Below are 20,785 nucleotides of genomic sequence, written 5' to 3'. Positions count from 1 at the left end.
CATTTTTCTTTCTATATATATTTCGGTTCAAAATTTCTTCAGGTTGAATGTGTGCGTTCTTCATGGCCGCTTTTGTTTGTTGTATCCAAGGGAATATCTTCAGTTTATCAACTCTTTTAAGAATTTGGTGGGTTAGTCTGGTTTCTGGAAGCCTCTTAAGATGACCATACAATTTCAGCAGTTTAAGTATTTATTACCTCAAAAGAAAGCGCTTGATCCACTGAGTGTTCTTAGACCAAAACGAACTGCGTACTTCAATTAGAACGAAAGATACGATTGCTTCAATGTGAAAAAATGTTGAAGAAATGAGACGTGAAATTGAATGTGCACCCATAACATTCCTCAGAATCAACCAATTTGAATAGTTGAGAACTGAAATGAAAGAGCTTGATCCACTGAGTGTTCTTAGGCCAAAACGAACTCCGTACCTCAATTAGAGCTTCAAAGAGACAAAAAAATTGAAAAATCAAATAATTTGAGGAAATCGGATGTTAATTGATTTATAGTACCTGATGACAAATCTGTGCATGAATACCTTTCAGTTAAAAAATGAAGGAAATCGACCGGATAGAATGGCCGGACTGACTGACTTGATTTTCATTTAAAATATATATAGATAGATAATAATTACATAGTTACCTGGGATGTATCTCCCCTACCTGCTGATCAGAATTCTTGTTTCCCTTCATGAGCTTGTCTCGGAACTCCCTCAAGGATTTCTGGGCCGCCTCATGCAGCTCTGACTTATACTTGAACTCCTCGCGCAGTTCCTGGGTGAGAGTCACGATGGTCTCAATCATGAAACTATAACGCCTGCAAGAGGAAGAAGCGTGTTTTATGACATGGTTAACCAGAAGTTTGTAATGGAAGTTTCAACACACCAAAAGAATAATGCTCCTTTAATACTGGTGTTGTGATTATTGGGATTTGATTATTTGGACTCGGAAGACGGCGATGAATTGTGTATGTAAAGTATTTATTCAATTGTTTGTTTTGGTTTCTCCTCAGTATGTGAATTTTGGAATTGTTTAATTTGTTTGAAGTCGATATGATTTTAAAATTATTTGATTGTCATGGTAATTCTGGTGCATCCTGTACCACACGCGCCACATCGGCGTGGGAGATTTCCGGTTTCGTAAAGTTGCATCAATTTCGTAATTTCTAGAGGCTTCCTAAATGTTCTTTGTCAGCACTATTTTTTCTGCGCTCCTATTGGAGAAAATAAAAGGAAATGTGATTGGTAGGTGAAGGAAAACATCGTACGCTCATTGGCCGTGGTAAGATTTCATAATTTCCGGGGAGAAGCGTTGTCGTTGGAGCCTTGTTCTGCGAGGGGTCTTTTCTGTTTGACCAGTGAAGGGAGCGGTCACCTTCCAAGGTACGGGTCTTCTTGGCCCCACCATCCGGTAAGCACTGATTTTTTTTTTTTTTTTAACTTTTCAGGTATTCAGTTTCAGATGTAGTGTTTCATTTAATTTATCTTGCCGGAGCGTACCCGTGTTTCCTTCTGCTTCCAAATGTTATCATTATGACTTAGCCGTTTCGGTAAGTCACCTCACTTTGTTAAGAGATAGTTCCCGTTTGTTGTTTTGTAAATTAAATGTTATACGCCTTTCGACGTAATCCTTATAAGTAATTTTTTTCCTCGGGACTGTCTCATTCATTCCGCTTCATCGTGGAATATTCATCTTTATGTCGGGTACCCTTTCTCAGAAGTGTTTTTGAGGGGGCTACCCACTGAAGATGCTCTGCTCCATGATTATACGCAAATATTTTTCTCCTTAGATGTATCTCTTCATTTTAGTATAACGTTACCTTCCTTTTATTTATTTCAAACTGTTTTGGGTTTTTAAAGGTAACGCCACGACAGTGGAACGTCATGTGTGATGTTCCGGTATAAAATAATTTTCATAACTAAATGCTACCCTCATGTAAACTGTAAATTGTAATGGTTGTTGAAATCATGCCGTCAAAATTTTATGGTATATTGGCTATTGCTTTATATATAAAATTGAATTTAAATTGTTAAGTAAAGTTTAGGATTACATTGACTTCGCTTCTTCAGTATTACCAATACCTTCCACCGCCTGGATATGGTTCCCAGCCGCTTCTCGGTTATCCTTTCTTAACAGTCATGTTGGTTAAACTGTTTATTTTCTGTGATTAAAGTGCTTGCAAATTTAGTTTCGTACATATTGACATGCCTAGTGTACAGTACTTTTGGTGAATGCATTACGGTAGCAAACATTTTCTCTTCATTAAACCTATTAATTGTAACCTTACCCTTTGGAGAGGTTGCAGTATGGAGCAGAAGGAAACACGGGTACGCTCCGGCAAGATAAATTAAATGAAACACTACATCTGAAACTGAATACCTGAAAAGTTTAAAAAAAAAATCAGTGCTTACCGGATGGTGGGGCCAAGAAGACCCGTACCTTGGAGGGTGACCGCTCCCTTCACTGGTCAAACAGAAAAGACGCCCTCGCAGAGCAAGGCTCCAACGACAACGCTTCTCCCCGGAAATTATGAAATCTTACCACGGCCAATGAGCGTACGATGTTTTCCTTCACCTACCAATCACATTTCCTTTTATTTTCTCCAATAGGAGCGCAGAAAAAATAGTGCTGACAAAGAACATTTAGGAAGCCTCTAGAAATTACGAAATTGATGCAACTTTACGAAACCGGAAATCTCCCACGCCGATGTGGCGCGTGTGGTACAGGATGCACCAGAATTACCATGACAATCAAATAATTTTAAAATCATATCGACTTCAAACAAATTAAACAATTCCAAAATTCACATACTGAGGAGAAACCAAAACAAACAATTGAATAAATACTTTACATACACAATTCATCGCCGTCTTCCGAGTCCAAATAATCAAATCCCAATAATCACAACACTGGACAGACTCATTAAAGTTAGAATTGGCACAAAAGTCACAAGCCATTGTTATGGATAGTTTTATATATATCTCATTCCATATTAAGAAAACAGTATTGCCATATCGAACGACACTCCTCAACACCATCACGAGAAACCGGCGGCACATACATTTGTGAAATTCAGAATTTACACTGACTGACAGAGCAAATGCAACACCAAGAAGGAGTGGTCAGAACTTTATGCCAATTGCAGGGTAGACTGACGTCACTGAGGTATGCCCATGATGTGAAATGCGCCGCTGTGCTGCGCACGTAGCGAACGATAAATGGGACACGGCGTTGGCGAATGGCCCACTTCGTACCGTGATTTCTCAGCCGACAGTCATTGTAGAACGTGTTGTCGTATGCCACAGGACACGTGTATAGCTAAGAATGCCAGGCCGCCGTCAACGGAGGCATTTCCAGCAGACAGACGACTTTACGAGGGGTATGGTGATCGGGCTGAGAAGGGCAGGTTGGTCGCTTCGTCAAATCGCAGCCGATACCCATAGGGATGTGTCCACGGTGTAGCGCCTGTGGCGAAGATGGTTGGCACAAGGACATGTGGCACGTGCGAGGGGTCCAGGCGCAGCCCGAGTGACGTCAGCACGCGAGGATCGGCGCATCCGCCGCCAAGCGATGGCAGCCCCGCACGCCACGTCAACCGCCATTCTTCAGCATGTGCAAGACACCCTGGCTGTTCCAATATCGACCAGAACAATTTCCCGTCGATTGGTTGAAAGAGGCCTGCACTCCTGGCGTCCGCTCAGAAGACTACCATTGACTCCATAGCATAGACGTGCACGCCTGGCATGGTGCCGGGTTAGAGCGACTTGGATGAGGGAATGGCGGAACGTCGTGTTCTCCGATGAGTCACAATTCTGTTCTGTCAGTGATAGTCACCGCAGACGAGTGTGGCGATTCGTGGAGAAAGGTCAAATCCGGCAGTAACTGTGGAGCGCCCTACCGCTAGACAACGCGGCATCATGGTTTGGGGCGCTATTGCGTATGATTCCACGTCACCTCTAGTGCGTATTCAAGGCACGTTAAATGCCCACCGCTACGTGCAGCATGTGCTGCGGCCGGTGGTACTCCCGTACCTTCAGGGGCTGCCCAATGCTCTGTTTCAGCAGGATAATGCCCGCCCACACACTGCTCGCATCTCCCAACAGGCTCTACGAGGTGTACAGATGCTTCCGTGGCCAGCGTACTCTCCGGATCTCTCACCAATCGAACACGTGTGGGATCTCATTGGACGCCGTTTGCAAACTCTGCCCCAGCCTCGTACGGACGACCAACTGTGGCAAATGGTTGACAGAGAATGGAGAACCACCCCTCAGGACACCATCCGCACTCTTATTGACTCTGTACCTCGACGTGTTTCTGCGTGCATCGCCGCTCGCGGTGGTCCTACATCCTACTGAGTCGATGCCGTGCGCAATGTGTAACCTGCATATCGGTTTGAAATAAACATCAATTATTCTTCCGTGCCGACTCTGTTTTTCCCCAACTTTCATCCCTTTCGAACCACTCCTCCTTGGTGTTGCATTGTCACTGTCAGTCAGTGTAAGTTCAAGATAAAAAGCGGAACAAACTAGACTGCAATTTTTTATGAACTAAAGGAGATGGGGAGTTTACAAGGACTATTTTTGGTTTGTATAGACTCAGACGTAACCTACGGCACATTAAAAATTTATTATTTTATTATTACAAGTTGCTTTACGTCGCACCGACACAGGTAAGTCTTACGGCGACGGTGGGACAGGAAGGGGCTGGGAGTGGGAAGGAAGCGGCCGTGGCCTTAATTAAGGTACAGCCCCAGCATCTGCCTGGTGTGAAAACGGAAAACAACGGAAAACCATCTTCGGGGCTGCCGACAATGGGGTTCGAACCCACTATCTCCCGGATACTGGATACTGGCCGCACTTAAGCGACTGCGGCTATCGAGCTCGGTGCACATAAAAAAAATAACCTCAGCATTGAATTTTAAGGCAAATTGGGGGAGAAAAGAGGAAAATAATATTTTTATGGGCTCGAGGGATGAGGGATGTATTTAATAAATTTCCCCCAGGCAACGCGGGGTATTACTGTGCTGTCGTATCGCTAACAAAAGCAATAGTAAAAGTTAAATGCGGTCGTAAAAAATGGTAAAATTAAAATGCGCTTACGAAAGAACAGCTAAATAACAAAACAAAGCACAAGTAAAACACACGGCATTTTGTTGATCAGTATAAGTTATGTCATAACGTAGGAAAATAATAAAATAATAGAACACACACAAATGATATACAATATACAACCAATACTCACTCAACACAAGACAAGTACGCACTGAATTAAAGCCTAAAAACACACACGCAACAAATAAATACTGTAAGTGACTTCACTACAGCAGTTCACAGAGTGAGGGACTACACGAGGCTTGTACCAGAACAACACAGAAGGAAGGCAATGAAGCGATGGCTGTTCATGCCACTGTGCTTCCTCCCTACGAATATATTTATGAAAAAGAAAATATTATGTAGTTATTTTAATAAATCACGAGTAAAAATACCTCATCCTCTTTGTCTGTCTTTCATAATCCATTACAAAGTTCAGTATAATATCCCTTAATCACGAGGAATAAAGTGGGTGTCTCAGAGGGGGTGTGTTCACTCCTTGTAGCTCCATAAGAGCAATACTGTTTTCTTAACATCAAATGAGCCAGTGGTAACTATTTATTTTCTATACTAAATACAGCGACCTGGTAAACATGATGGAAATGCTTCTATTACAAGTAAAAGCGCAATTTTCGGGCAAACTGTTAAAGTTATGAAGAGGCTATGTGTGAAAAGGTAATGTGCTGTTGTACAACAGACATCCTTCCACAACTTAAAGGTGAGAAGGTAACAGGGTTGGCGGCCGTTGTCTATACTAAGAACTGTCCCGGCATTCGGCTTAGTGCAGGAGAATGGAAAACCACGGAAAACCATTCTCAGGACAGCCGGTGGGGACCAGCCTCTCTCCGTCTCCCGAATACAGAGGCGTAGAGCTCCTCTGCTCGGTTGGCCGGTCGAAGAGCAGAGCTGTAAGGAATATAAAGAATGATCTTCACTGGGGTAATCAAATTAACGAGGTTGTTAGAAAGGTTACACACCAGGCGAGTGGCCGTGCTGTTAGGAGCGCGCAGCGGTGAGCTGGCTTCCGAGAGATAGTGGGTTCGAGCCCGACTGTCCGCAGCCCTTAAGATGGTTTTCCGTTGTTTCCCATTTTCACACCAAGCCACGGCCGATTCCTTCCCACTCCTAGGCCTTTCCTTACCCATCGTCGTCATAAGACCTATCTGTGTCGGTGCGAGGGAAGGCAAATTGTGAAAGCAAAAAGGTTACAGATCTCTTCACATGGTTATGAGGGGTTGTGCGTAGTAGGGATGTAAAGGAGAAGTCTTTGGGCGCAGTTAGAGCATGTCTCTATTGTATGGGACTCTCACCAGGACTACTCGATAGGAGAACTGGAAAAAAATTCAAAGGAAAGGAGCACGATTTTTTTCCGACAAATGAGTGTTGCAAACTTTGGGCTGGGAAGACTTGGAAGTAAGGAGACGAGCTGCTCGACTAAGTGGTATGTTTCGAACTGTCAGTGGAGAGTTGGCGTGGAGTAAGGTAAGTACAAGAATAAGCTTGAGTAAGGCTTTTAAAAGTAGGAAAGCTCACAATATGAAGATAAAGCTGGAATTCAAGAGGACAGATTGGGGCAAATATTCATTTATAGGACGAGGAGTAAGGAATTGGAGTAAATGATCAAGGGAAATATTCTATAAATTTCCAAGTTCTTTGAAAATGTTTAAGGAAAAGCTGGGTAAAGAACTGATAGGAAATCTGCCACCTGGGTTACTGCCCTAAATGCAGATCATTCATGACTGACTGATTGATTGATTCAAATCAATTCCCATCTGTTGTTTTCCTAGCCTTTTCTTAAATGATTCGTCTACTAATGTAATTCCACGCCATCTATCCACTGACAGCTCGGAACATACCACTTAGTCGAGCAGCTCGTCTCCTTTCTCCCAAGTCTTCCCAGCCCAAACTTTTCAACATTTTTGTACCGCTACTCTCAAGTAACCCTGGTGAGGGTCCCATACACTGGAACCATACTCTAGTTGGGGTCTTACCAGAGACTTATATGCCCTCTCCTTTACACCCCTAAATACCCTCATAACTATGTGCAGAGATCTGTACCCTTTATTTACAATCATATTTATGTGATTACGCAATGAAGATCGTTCCTTCTATTAACACCAAGTACTTGCAATGATCCCCAAAAGGAACTTTCACCCCATCAACGCAGTAATTAAAACTGAGGGGATTGATTGATTGATTGATTGATTGATTGATTTTTTTGCTAGGGGCTTTACGTCGCACCGACACAGATAGGTCTTATGGCGACGATGGGATGGGAAAGGCCTAGGAGTTGGAAGGAAGCGGCCGTGGCCTTAATTAAGGTACAGCCCCAGCATTTGCCTGGTGTGAAAATGGGAAACCACGGAAAACCATTTTCAGGGCTGCCGATAGTGGGATTCGAACCTACTATCTCCCGGATGCAAGCTCACAGCCGCGCGCCTCTACGCGCACGGCCAACTCGCCCGGTGATGATTGATTGATTGATTGATTGATTGATTGATTGATTGATTGATTGATTGATTGATTGATTGATTGATTGATTGATTGATTGATTGATTGATTGATTTCCTTTTGTAAAATATCAATCAATCACTCTTAGTTTTTCTTCATCCATCGAAGTACATGCACTTTATAAGAAAAGAAATGGGGAAACTTAACTTCTGGATGGCCTAGTAATTGTATTTCTGCTAACTCTGTTGGTCGGATAGGAAAGGTATTGGATGAAGAGGAATATTGTGCAAATAAAAAGAAGAGTGTGGCTGGTACTCACTCTAGCACTATTAGTTTGTGCCTGTTCCTGGCCATCTCGACGATACTGTGAAGCGGTACTTGCTTCATGTCAATTTTCTCCATGGTACCCACAATTTCCTTGGCCGTCATGTCAGGAGGACACGAGGTACTCTTCTTAAGAAACAGTTGGATCGAAGGAATGCTTAAGGGCTGGAAGACATCCTGAAACACCAAGTCATATAAGTGTTATAACAAGAGGAAACGTATTATTAACTATACGTTCAGTCCTCAGCCCGAAGGCTGGTTGGATCCTCTACAGCTCCGCCATCAGCTGTCATAGATGGCCTAGGCATCACTAAAGAGGCGTGCTAGGGAAATGAGGAGTGAAGTAGTTTCCCGTTGCTTTCCTCACCGAGCCAGAAGTTGCTATTACATATCAGTCTGCCAAGGCCACCGAAACGCATGCAACAACCCACCCTATGAGGAACATTTCACACCACTCATAACAAGGACTGGCTGCATAAGGAATCACTCCTACCTCAGTCTTTTGCATACTGTGAAAGCCAACAATAAGACAGAGACAGATCAATGAAAATAGAAACAAAGTTATTATTGCTCTTGTACAGACATAATCTGCCTGCTGTCATTTTTTGATGGTTACAGTACTTTTGCATCCATCTCTTGGCACAGGCCAGAGTAAAGTGTAGCTTCCACCGAAGTGCCAGTCAACATCCATGGCTGTGACAATATGGAAGTTGCTGGGGTATGGGTAGTGCTGAGTAATGACATTCAGAGCATGACTAGTGCATCTGAGTGTTATGAAAGGTGCTGCTCATAGGATCAGTCGTGCTGCAATAGTACTTTCTGACCCAGTGAGGAAAGCATTGGCAAACTACCCCACTTCTCATCTTGCCTAGTACGCGTCATTTTGGTGCTGCCATTGGCTTTTGGGGTTTCCTTATAACCGCATAACCTTTGGTGGTGCTATTTGAGGATCCAACCAGCCTCTGGGCTGATGACCTAACAGTCAGACAGACATAATCAGCGATGGCTGGTCAATGTAAACAAACGCAGGGTCATGCGCCTGCTGCAGAAAGAGGGTTGCTAGGAACATCCCCCTGCGGGTGGGGCCGGTAGAGTAATACCCACAGTATCTCCTGCCTGTCGTATGAGGCGACTAAAAAAAGGCCCCAGGGGTTCTCAGCTTGGGAGAGTGGCTTGGCGACTACGGGGCCCTTAGGTGAATCCTCGCATTGCTTCCACTTACTTTTGCCAGGCTCCTCACTGTCATCTATCCTTTTTTTTTTTTTTTTTTTTTTTTTTTTTTTTTTTTTTTTTTTTTTTTTTTGTAGGCAAGTAGGTGGGAGCCCCGGGGCGAATTTTGCCCCTCTACTCATCTGTTTCCGTGGGATACCGATGAGACGGAAAATCACTGTTACTTGCACTGGGGGGGGGGGGGAAGCGATCTGTTTTAGGGGAGTTTAAGCCCCTAAATCAGTAATGAAAACCCCCGACATCTCTATACATTGTTATAAAATATGCGCAAGATGGGAGGGGATACCAATGCCTTCTTAACAAACGGTATTGCGGGTTATAAAGGAGCCAAGGGCCTCTGAATTTAAACCGGGTATTCGGCTTCTTGGTCTTTATAACCTGTTTCAACAAAGAGATACCTGGATCATTTGACTGGGTGGAGAGAATTCTAGACTTGGCCATCCTAGTAATTTTGTTAATTTGGAACCGGATTGTGGGAATGCGCAAGTCTTGCCTGATCTTTTTATTCGAAATGTACCAGGGAGGCTTTATCATTCTTCTAAGGGTTTTATTCTGAAAAGTTTGCAGCCTGCGTACATGAGTTTTTGCAATGTAGCCCCAGGCCTCACAGCCGTACAGAAGGATGGGTCTCACACATGCTAAATAAATATTTCTCTTTATGGTGGGAGAGATATATTTATTTTGGAGCAGTGGCTTGAGACAGGCCACCCTCGCTGAAGCTCGCTCTAGGGCCTGGTTCACATTGTTGCGCCATGTTAATTTACGATCAAGACTTAGGCCGAGATATTTGACACGGGCCCAGGGTAGGACCGTATTGCCAATTCTAAGATGGTCAAGTCTAGGTATTCTCCAAGTAAAAGGAATGGCCTGGGTTTTATCAGCATTAATTTTGACTTTATTAATTTTGCACCAGTCCCTAAAACGATTTATCCAGGACTGCAGTAGCCGAATGGCATCACATCTCCGTCGTTTCGTAGTGTAGACGGCTATGTCATCGGCATACTGCTGTATCTCTACTCCCGGAATTATCGGTAGATCGTTCACATATAGGCCGTACAGTGTGGGGGATAGCGTTCCACCCTGAGGTACTCCGGCTTTTAGAGACCGAGGGGTGGATTTTTCACCGTCACATGAAACGTAGAATTTTCTATTATAGAGGTAGGAGTGAATAATTTTGACTAGGTAGGAGGGAACGTGATATTTATCCAGCAATTTAGAGATTAAGTTGTCATGCCACACTGTATCAAAGGCTTTTTCAATGTCAAAAAATACCGCGGGTACTGTACGGCGTAAATTGAACGACCTAGTAGCATACTGAGTAAGGCGGAGCGCCGCAAGAGGGGCACTCCGCCTCGACCGGAATCCGAATTGCTCCGGTCTCATTATGCCCTGCAGACGAAGATGTCCATTGAGTCTTTTGAGAATAAGTCTCTCAAAGATTTTAGATAAGTGCGATAACAAGCTTATAGGGCGATAATTTTGCGGGAACAATCTGTCCTTTCCAGGCTTAGGAAGAACAACTATTTTAGCTGTTTTCCAGAGCTTAGGAAAGTATCCCGTAGTAAGGCAGGCCGAAAAGATGGACGCTAAAAACAGTACTGCTTTATAAGGCAGGGATTTAATTTCTTTGTTGGAAAGCTTGTCATCGCCAGGAGACTTATTCTCATTTAGGTCCTTGATGATTTTACGGACCTCTGCAGGAGTCACTCTCTCTATGTCATTGTCCGGAGTCCATTGTCTTATGAAAGTTGAGACCTTTCTTTGTGCGGCACGGGTCCGTAGTTCGTCAGCGTCATCGTTAATATTGTCATGTGTCACACATTGATTCTCAATAGAATCGGCAAAGGCCTCAGCTTTATCATAAGGGGAGAATACCAGGCCCCTAGTGCCGTGAATAGCTCGGCTAGGTTCCCGGGTTCGAGTCAGACAGCGGGTGGTTCTCCAGAAATTGCGGTCTGATTCGTGTTCTGTAAGGGAGCGGCAAAATTCTTCCCATTTTTCAATCTTACGCTCCAGCAGTCTTTTGCGGACTTCCCGGGCCAGTTCGTAGTATTCGGCCCGGTCAGCAGGGTCGCGGTACAATTGCCATCTTTTTCTATATCTGTTTTTAATATATATAAGGTCTTTAATGATATCTGGAGTACTATTATCATCAGGGCCAGTCATATTCCCGCCTTGTCGGGCGGGAGTATGAATGCCATTGTTGTGAGGTCCATTGTTGTGTACGCCATTGTTGCGTGTTTGGGCCGAAATAGAATTTTGAGTAGCATTCGAAGCATATTTACGAGCATTCCCCATCTTATTATATAGATGTTGAATAGCCCGGTCAATATCCTCCCTGCTACGTGGTTCAAAAGGTTGTAAATTTTTATTAACGTGCCACCTGAACTTATTATAATCAATTGGAATGCGGTTAACAATGGGAGATGGCGCATGTAGGCGGGACCATGTAAGATTGAAAAGAATGGGATTATGGTCAGAATTTAGCACATTAGGTACTGTAAATGTAATATATGGAGAGAAGTATTTCGAAATAGCAATATCAATAACATCAGGGCGACCGCGGGCCGGATAAATAGTGGGCTCCGTCGGACCATGAACTTTTATATTACTGTCCCTTACATGACGTTGCAGTATTCTCCCCTTAGGATTAGTCACCCGTGAATTCCAGCCCGGGTGCTTGGAATTGATGTCACCACAGATGATAGATGGAACGTGCTCATTGTTATTAAGTATGTTGTCAATTTCCAGGGTATGAAGGGGGGCGTTAGGTGATAAATAGGCGGCTATTAGACGATAATGAAAGTTACCATGTTGTAATTCAATTCCTAGGGATTCGATTACACCCTGAGGGAGGGGGTCGATGAGGTGGTGAGTAAGGCTAGATTTAATCAGCACCGCCACGCCCCCAGCCTCAGTGTGGAGACGGTCTTTACGGTACATTGTAAAATTTTTAATTTTGAAAGTATGTGGTGGTTTGAGCCACGTTTCACCTAGCAACATGATGTCAATATTGTAATCAGAAATAAACGACTCAAGTTCGTATTTCTGATTAACAACACTCTGACAGTTCCAAGCACAGACTGTCAAGTCCATTGTCAGAACAATTCAAAAGTCTAAGGTTCTGAGAAGTACTGCAATGCAGCACCTATCAGAACAGTGATCTTATCAAATGTGTTCTGGCACTGTTTCAGTTTCGCAGTGGTATCACGTAATATAGGCATTAATTTAGAGAAATTAACTTGCCTGCAGAGATCTAATATTTCCTTAAGGCCTGACAAATCAGACCCCAAGGAGGACGAAGAGGGGGTGGGTTCAGTGGTGGGGGGGGGGGGGGGTACCGCCAGTTACTGCGTTAGCGAAGGTAATGTTCGGATCTATTTCCTTCGCTATTAGAGCACGTTTCTTCTGGGCTCTCTCGTACTCTCTAAGCATTTTTGCCTCCATGATATTCTTAAATAAGGCACAACCTCTCCAGGAGGCTGGATGTTCGCCAGAGCAGTTCGCACATTTAGCCTTGGCTTCAGGTTTCAGAGGACATGCAGCAGCGTTGTGGTTTTCACCACATTTGACGCATCTTAGACGCATATGGCAATAATTGGCGGTGTGACCCCACCGCTGGCATTTAAAGCATTGAGAGGGACCTTCTCTCCCCTGGTAGGCCTCAATGGTAACCCTCGTACCACACAGATATCTCAGGGAGTAAATAGTCTCTGAGAATTTCGTTTTAGGGAGGGTTACGCTCATGACGCTCAGAGGAATTTGCTTATTCGAGCTGGGGTCTTTCCGCGTGAACTGGTATATATCACGGGGCTCGTAGCTGAGCGCCATGAGCTCCTCTCGCACCCAGTCGACCCCAACCGTTGGAACAATATTTCGGATGATTACTTTGAGTAATCTATTACTAGGCAACTGATGCGTGAAATATTGACTGTTAGCATCCTCGAAATATTGTTTCATCAGGTGGTAGTCTTCTTCATTTTCCACATGATACTTAATGGAATCTCTTTGATTAACAACTTTAATTTCCCCAGTGCATTTACTACGTAGGTAGTTAAAGTGTTGCTGAAAGTTAGACTTATCAAAAACAACTATGGGGGGAACAGTGATTTTCTTTTGAGGGACTACCTCCATATTCTCACTTACAACATCACCAGGGTTCGAGCCCTCTTGGGTCCCAGTCTGAGAGGGGTCAGGCTGGGACTGCGAGGAAGTGCTCTGTTCAGTTACATTACTGGGATTTGACTGAACAATAGGAATTAAAGAAGCACTATCAGAGTTACCACTGGTGGGAAGATTAGAAAGCACCTGAAAGCTATTAGCCAAGGGCACGGGAGCAGCTATGTTCCGGGTTTTCAGCTGCTTAAAACGTTTGCGTTCAATCTCCGCGACCTTGCGCTTAGCTTTCGCAAACATCTGGAAAGCAGGAGCATCTCGAGAGGAAGAGGATAAATTGTGAGACTTACACGACGTGTCGATGACGGCTTGGAGCAGGCTGGGATCGACATTGGGAAGCACATGTATCCTGGACTCGGGAGCGGAAGCAGGCCATTGATGGAGGGAAGACGTAGAAGAAGAAGCGCTAGAAGGTAGAGATCCAAGGACCCCGCCTCCCGGCGGGGCAGTCGTCATTAGTGGAAAGGCTCAGGCAGAGGAACACAGGAACACAGAAGGAAGAAGGCACACGAATGTCGGACAACAATGCAATTTCAACAATGCACTACTCCCCACGCAAACACCAATCACCACGGAGCTACCAGACAACCGTACGCGTCAAAGATAAGGCAGGGAATGGCTGTCATCTATCCTATCCGACCTCCCTTGGTCAACTCTGGATCTTTTCCGATCCCGACGCTATTAGAGCATTCGAGGACTACAGAGTCTTTCATTTTCACGCCCTTAGTGGTCCTTGTCATTCTTTAGCCGGTATATTCATTTTTCGAAGTGTCGGATCCCTTCCATTTTATTTCTCTCTGATTAGTGTTAATAGATTTAGACCATCAATGGTAATGTGAATATACACAATTATCATTAGACCGCTGATGGCCTATGCTGCAATAATCTGGTGGCAGAAAGTAAGTCAAGGAAAAGTCGGCAGTAGATTGGATAGCCTACAGAGAATTTAGAAAACAGTTCATCTCCAAGATATGGCATGTTTCCAAATTAAATAGAGATATTACTGTTCAATAATTTCTATACCCAGTAGGAATTATTTTTCAGCCTAAACGATGTGTTCGAAAGTGAAAGAAGCAGCTATATATTTCGTAAGAAATCGATTCAATTATAACATTTCTCTTACCTGTAATCGATGGAGTATCTCCAGCGGCACGAAGGCTGTCAAGTTGTAGATTTTAGCAACAGACCACGTGGAGGCGTATTGCATTATCGAATTACCTAATCGACCACCACTTTGAACCGTCACCGTAGCATCTGGCACGCACATCCTCTTTTTGTTGGCCAGGAACAAAATCGGATGATGAGCATCTTTGTTGGGGAATTCGTTTACGTAAGATGATCTCCTGGCAGTGAGATAGATGTTTAGCTGATAGATCACAAACGCAGCGCATGTCATGAAGACGAGAAGTGACAGTAAGAAGCAATGCATAGATCGCCTGGACCTATGGCAAGCGCTGAAGAACCTCTCGATACACTTCATCAATATTTCAAAAAAACAGTCACTTCATAAAACAATAAAACTTTGTCACACACGTTTAGTTCACGAACTCACATTTTCAACAAAATTCACTTTAAGTATCCTGCTTCGTCACTTCGATTACTTGAATTAAACTTTCCCTCAAATTAGTAAGTGCCTTCCTGACTATATCGTAATAACTTTTCTTCACTTCGTTTCCTAAGACTGCTTTTAATGCAAACTAATTTAAGCCTATAGAATTTTGTTTTAATGGTCACCCGCTTCCTTTAGTACAACCGAAATATCACAACATCTCATCGTACGAACACCCGTAATAAAATAGAATTTTAAAAAATCATGCATTCTAATCATTATTCTATTCCTACCATATATTCACACTTTTTCAGGAAATATTACTGTGAAATGATTGTCGTATTCATTCGTTCTACTAAAACACAGATTAAAGAAAAAATATCAAGAAATATTCAATTTTAAAATCCTGTTGCTACGACGGAAATATTATATTGCTTCCTTTCTTGTTTATCCGTTGCGTACGAGATACACAAGCCCGGGAAATACAGCACACTGGACCGATGCCTACTAGATACTATTATAGCGTAGGCAACGACTAGACTCGTCCTCCTGATACTTCCGGCTAGCGCCGCTAGAGTTCTCTTTACTGATCTGTCTCGCCCGCTCATTACAGCACGTTTGAATATGAAAAACTATAAAAATGCATTAAAACTAGTAATTTCAGAAGGCAGCAAACAGATATGAGATCAAAGATAGACCAAGAGCAATTGTTTGACTTATTTTCTACAACGTATTTCTTACAATATGCTTAAACGAAATAAGTAATTCACGAAAGAAGCAGAGAAATCTGATAGCGAGTTTATCACTTCTTACCGATTACTTTAATTGTGCCTCAGAGTATCCGATAAGCGGATCGATATTGCGGTCATAAATAACTTTGGGTTTAATCGCCCTTTCACCAATTATCAGCGATCCAATCATTTCCTCCGCACATCTGATATTTTGACATTAGTTTTGAAGCCGCTGTTTGGTGAGCGATGTTATGCCCGTTACGCTATATTTAGCGGCGTTTACCCGTATTTCTCTTTTTTCTTTCCGTAAAATTAAATTTGTGTTCGCCTCTGTGGTGTAGTGGTTAGTGCGATTAGCTGTCACCCCCGGAGGTCCGGGTTCGATTCCCGGCCCTGCCACGAAATTTGAAAAGTGGTACGAGGGCTGGAACGGGGTCCACTCAGCCTCGGGAAGTCAACTGAGTAGAGGTGGGTTCGATTCCCACCTCAGCCATCCTCGAAGTGGTTTTCCGTGGTTTCTCACTTCTCCGGGCAAATGCCAGGATAGTACCTAACTTAAGACCACGGCCGCTTCTTTGCCTGTCCTTTCCAATCTTCCCATCCCTCCACAAGGCCCCTATTCAGCATAGCAGGTGAGGCTGCCTGGGCGAGGTACTGGTCATCCTCCCCAGCTGTATCCCCCGACCCAAAGTCTGGTGCTCCAGGACACTACCCTTGAGCGGTAGAAGTGGGATCCCTCGTTGTGTCCGAGGGAAAAACCGAACCTGGAGTGTAAACGGATGAAAAAAGAAGAAGAAAATTAAATTCGTTCTAACAGGAATAAAGCTCCTAAATGACCAATTTTAGCAAGCTTTTCAATTTGGTTTGCTTTTTGGTCAAGTTCAGATACCGTAAAACATTTTTTCTGATTTCATTACCCGTATCGTACTTCTCAATCTACAGACTATTTTCTGCAATCTGGTATTTAATTTTCTCATCCGTACATTTTTTAGATTTAACAGAGATACTCGTAGACTTTCCTTGATATAGACACGAGACTTGTACTCCTTTTTCGTTTGTGGCTGACGTATGAAGATATGGTATGTTCATCGTTATTTGAATCGAAACTTTTACTAAATTTTTATGTCAATACATCATTTTTGGGAGCTGGACGCTTCCTGTGTTTGACATTTTCCGGTTTGTGAACAGTATACACAATGAAAACAGAAGGAAATTTGATTCATGTGCTTACACTGAAATATGTTTTATGAGAAGAATTGCTAGGTACCTAAAGAGATCCTACTATATCACCTTGCCTAGAAATAGTTTGCTTCCATTTTCCCCTCAAAACCGCACTCGGAAGGGAAACTATGGAACGTTATTCTTTTGCAAGTTTCTTTACGTCGCAGCGACACAGATAGGTCGTATTGCGACGATGGGACAGGAAAGGGCTAGGAGTGGGAAGGAAGCGGCCGTGGCCTTAATTAAGGTACAGCCCCAGCATGTGGTGGTGTGAAAATGGGAAACCACGGAAAACCATCTTCAGGGCTGCCGACAGTGGGGTTCGAACCCACTATCTCCCGAATACTGGATACTGGCCGCACTTACGCGACTGCAGCTATCGAGCTCGGTGCTATGGAACGTCAATTTTCATGCTTTTTTTAGTGTCATCCGAAATACAGAGAGGTACACAACAGTGCATCTTCTTCTCAACCTCACAGACACTCACCGACAGAAACAATATTCACAATAAATTGGACAAAATCAACACAGCATCACAATTACTCCGCATATCACAATGTTAAAGTCCGCCAAGAACAGAACGGAAACCTGACATCTAGCGGCCAAACCGTGAACACGGTCGGGCCGCTTTTTCAGCGACAAATTAGTAACTATGTCCCGGCCTTGTGTATCTCGTAGGCAACGGTTTATCTTGGTGCATTTACCAAGACCGACTCCAATCCTCAGACCGTAATATAAGAAAAACATGGCGGCCGAAGTAGCCGAATTACTGGTATTGGCTAACACGAAAATATCACGTGCATTTCATATAAACGGCGGTAATTTAATATGATAAATGCGTTGCCTACGCTATAATATAACGTAGGCAACGGATAAATGTAACATCGTAAGGAAAATCACTTTTACACGTATGAAAACGCTTCGCCAACAAGTACGCACCACATATAATCAACTAGAACCACATATATTCTACTAGAAAAAGAGACCAACAAGCTGATTATTTAGACATTTCAATTCGTCAAATAACGTTTTCTCTTAGATTTCACTTCGCTGGATAGATGAAAATACGTGATAAAACTGTTAAAATGATATTTCTAGCATCATTTTGAATATTTCAAAATAAATTAAGGTGCAAAATTCCTCGATTTATTCGCTCTCATGAGAACTGTGAAACATAACTTGTTGTCTTAGTTTTGAAATGGTAGATAATTTCTTAAATTCACCACCCAATGAATGGGAAGTACACCCGAAATCATAATGTTATTCGTTTTACGTCCTACTAAATACATTTTTTACGGGTTTCGGAAACGTCGAAATGCCGAAATTTAGTCCTGCAACAGTTCCTTTACGTGCCAGTAAATCTACCGACACGAGGCTGACGTATTTGAGCACCATCAAATACCGCCGGACAGAGTCAGGATCGAATCCAGCAACTTGGGATCAGAAGGCCAGCGCCTTAACCGTCTCTCAAATTATTGCTAGTTTTTTGCTAACTGCTTTACGTCGCACCGACACAGATAGGTCTTATGGCGACGATCGGGCAGGAAAGGTCTAGGAGTGGGAAGGAAGCGGCCGTGGCCTTAATTAAGGTACAGCCCCAGCATTTGCCTGGTGTGAAAATGGGAAACCACGGAAAGCCATGTTCAGGGCTGCCGACAGTGGGGTTCGAACCTACTATCTCCCGAATACTGGACACTGGCCGCACTTAAGCGACTGCAGCTTTCGAGCTCGGTTTCACTCAGATCAAGTACACCCGAAATGATTATGTTAATATGATGTTAATATAATGTTGACATATGGCATAACAGCACTTCACGCAATGATAGTAACCTTAGTAATGAAACTTTCAGACACTAAAGATATAGCCTAATAGGTTTTTACCCATTAAATAACATAAGTGGAAAAACTCTACTGACTAAACATTGATATTTAACCACATGCACGAGCTTCAGTTCGGCACAGTCTGTTTGATAACTGATAGCCACAGCATGAATCCCTCTAAGTCACTATTTATTTTGTGTAACAGTATACAGATTGCTCCATCTGTCACACTATAAGTTTTGTTACACTCCAAGATCCAGCCAAACATTTCCGCAGGCAAAGCATAGATTATTGTAAAATACACTTGCATCTAAATCACTAGACACTCTGAAGCACATAGACACTGACGGAATAACACAATATCAATTGTATTCTATCTAAGTTTAATATTTTTCGAGGAACACGAATAGTTTGGAAGTAGAGAACTAGATTTCCTAACCTCATACTTATCCTCAAAATGATGTATGCACGCTACGGTTTTCAAAATAATCACGATGTATATTCCTAATCGATTTCTCTTCTAATGTTCTATTTCGTAGGGAACTTAAGAATAGTTATATGAGAGGCATTGCCATAGATAGACTAAACACTGGTCCACCTAGTGCACCCATGTTTTTTAATGAGTAAAAATACGATCAAAACAAGCACATTCTCACATTATTGCGTATAATTACAGATCCTATGTACCTACCGACTCATATAAATACACTCGCACACTTATATTCTACAAAGAAACTAACATTTATCGTCAAATTTAATAAAATTACACTGACTACACACGATAACAACAAACCAAAATAAACCCACATTTCCAACAATTTCGGCTACTCGATTCGCCATCTTTGAACGATCGAGAGTAGCATTAAGGTCTGAGGATTGGAGTCGGTCTTGCATTTACACACTAATGCTGAATCGGTCGACCTCGGCGATCTTCGAGATTCGTACTGGCAACCTTTGAAACACAAACTATAAATAAGTACAGTGACTCTATATGTACAGTGTGGCCAACGAGTGCTTCATTCTGATTGGCTCCGCCATGTTTTAGCCAAATGTCCCGTCAGCTTATTTAAACGTATGTATTCAGCACTGTTTGTGCAATTTCAGCGAAGTACAGGCTACCTGTTCTAACCTTAATACACCGAAAATATGTGTTTATTAAACACGGAAGATTATTTAGTAATAATAGTTAAGAAATGTGTGAATTTACGTATTTCTGAGGTCTGAGTTTTGAAGAAAATTACGCCAGGCTGTTATGCTTATGGTTGCAGAAACAGATCAGGAAAGGTTTTTAAAATGAAATTAGGCAATTGCTTGTTTTCAGCACGTTATGAGACGCTCCCAACAACGACTAGAGTTCTTTCATGCATTATAATGGTAACAATAATAACAAAATGGGTTAGTAATTTTATAGAGGTCAAAACAGTAAATGTCAGATTTCTCCGTTAATATTCGCCGTATAGAAAACCTGTGCATAAGGAAAGTTGTTTAGAATATAATTTCCGACATTTTACGTTTTATGCAACTTCACCGTGTAAGGAAAATAACAGTGATTTTGACGATTATATTATTTTTCACACATTTTCAAGTATCACCGAAAATATCTGTTTTATCTGAAACAAAACTTACAGGAAAGGTCACTCCCAGTCATTCACTGTACGTCTCATTCATTTTCACCGTATGAGGTATTATGATTGATATATTCTCGAATTCAAACTTTAATGGCTATTCATCTATTAAAGGACCTGTTATAAGTGCCGCCTAGCATCAAGTTGAGTTTTCTCATACATTATAATAATAACAATAATAGTCTGACTCCGTGGTTGAATCGTCAGCGTACTGCCCTTCGATTCAGAGTGTCCCGGATTCGATTCCCGGCCGGGTGGGGTATTTTAATAGGTCGGGCTTGGGGACTGGGTGTTTGCGTTTGTCCCAACACTCTCCTCTTCATACTCAGACAGCATACCACACTACAAATCACCACAGAAACACGCAATAGTGATTACATCCCTCCATATAGAATTTGCGTCAGGAATAGCATCCGGCCGTTAAACAGGACCAAATCCACATGTATGATGCAGTTCCCCCACACAACTCCACAGTTCTGGGAAGAGCGATAGAAAAAGAATAAGGTAATGATAACAGTTATAACAAGTATTAGCAAAACCGATAGTAGCAAATAGAATGTTTAAAATACAG

General features: G+C 42.7%; 1 protein-coding gene across 1 annotated transcript in view; it reads right to left on the bottom strand.

Moving 5' to 3' along the window:
• Window positions 1–19,403, bottom strand: part of LOC137503000 (galactoside 2-alpha-L-fucosyltransferase SEC1-like) — an 82,022-nt gene extending 62,619 nt beyond the window's left edge. The window contains exons 1-4 of the mRNA XM_068230339.1: window positions 19,281–19,403; window positions 14,391–14,951; window positions 7,857–8,038; window positions 660–813 (exon numbers count right to left, since the gene is read on the bottom strand). Of these exons, the coding sequence (XP_068086440.1) occupies window positions 660–813; window positions 7,857–8,038; window positions 14,391–14,747 (693 nt within the window). The 5' untranslated portion in view covers window positions 14,748–14,951; window positions 19,281–19,403. The remainder of the gene's footprint in view (window positions 1–659; window positions 814–7,856; window positions 8,039–14,390; window positions 14,952–19,280) is intronic.
• Between the last annotated feature and the right edge of the window lie 1,382 nt (window positions 19,404–20,785).

This window comes from Anabrus simplex, chromosome 14 (genome assembly GCF_040414725.1).
Source record: "Anabrus simplex isolate iqAnaSimp1 chromosome 14, ASM4041472v1, whole genome shotgun sequence".
Lineage (NCBI taxonomy): Eukaryota > Metazoa > Arthropoda > Insecta > Orthoptera > Tettigoniidae > Anabrus > Anabrus simplex.
This window is presented reverse-complemented; position numbering and strand designations above follow the sequence as displayed.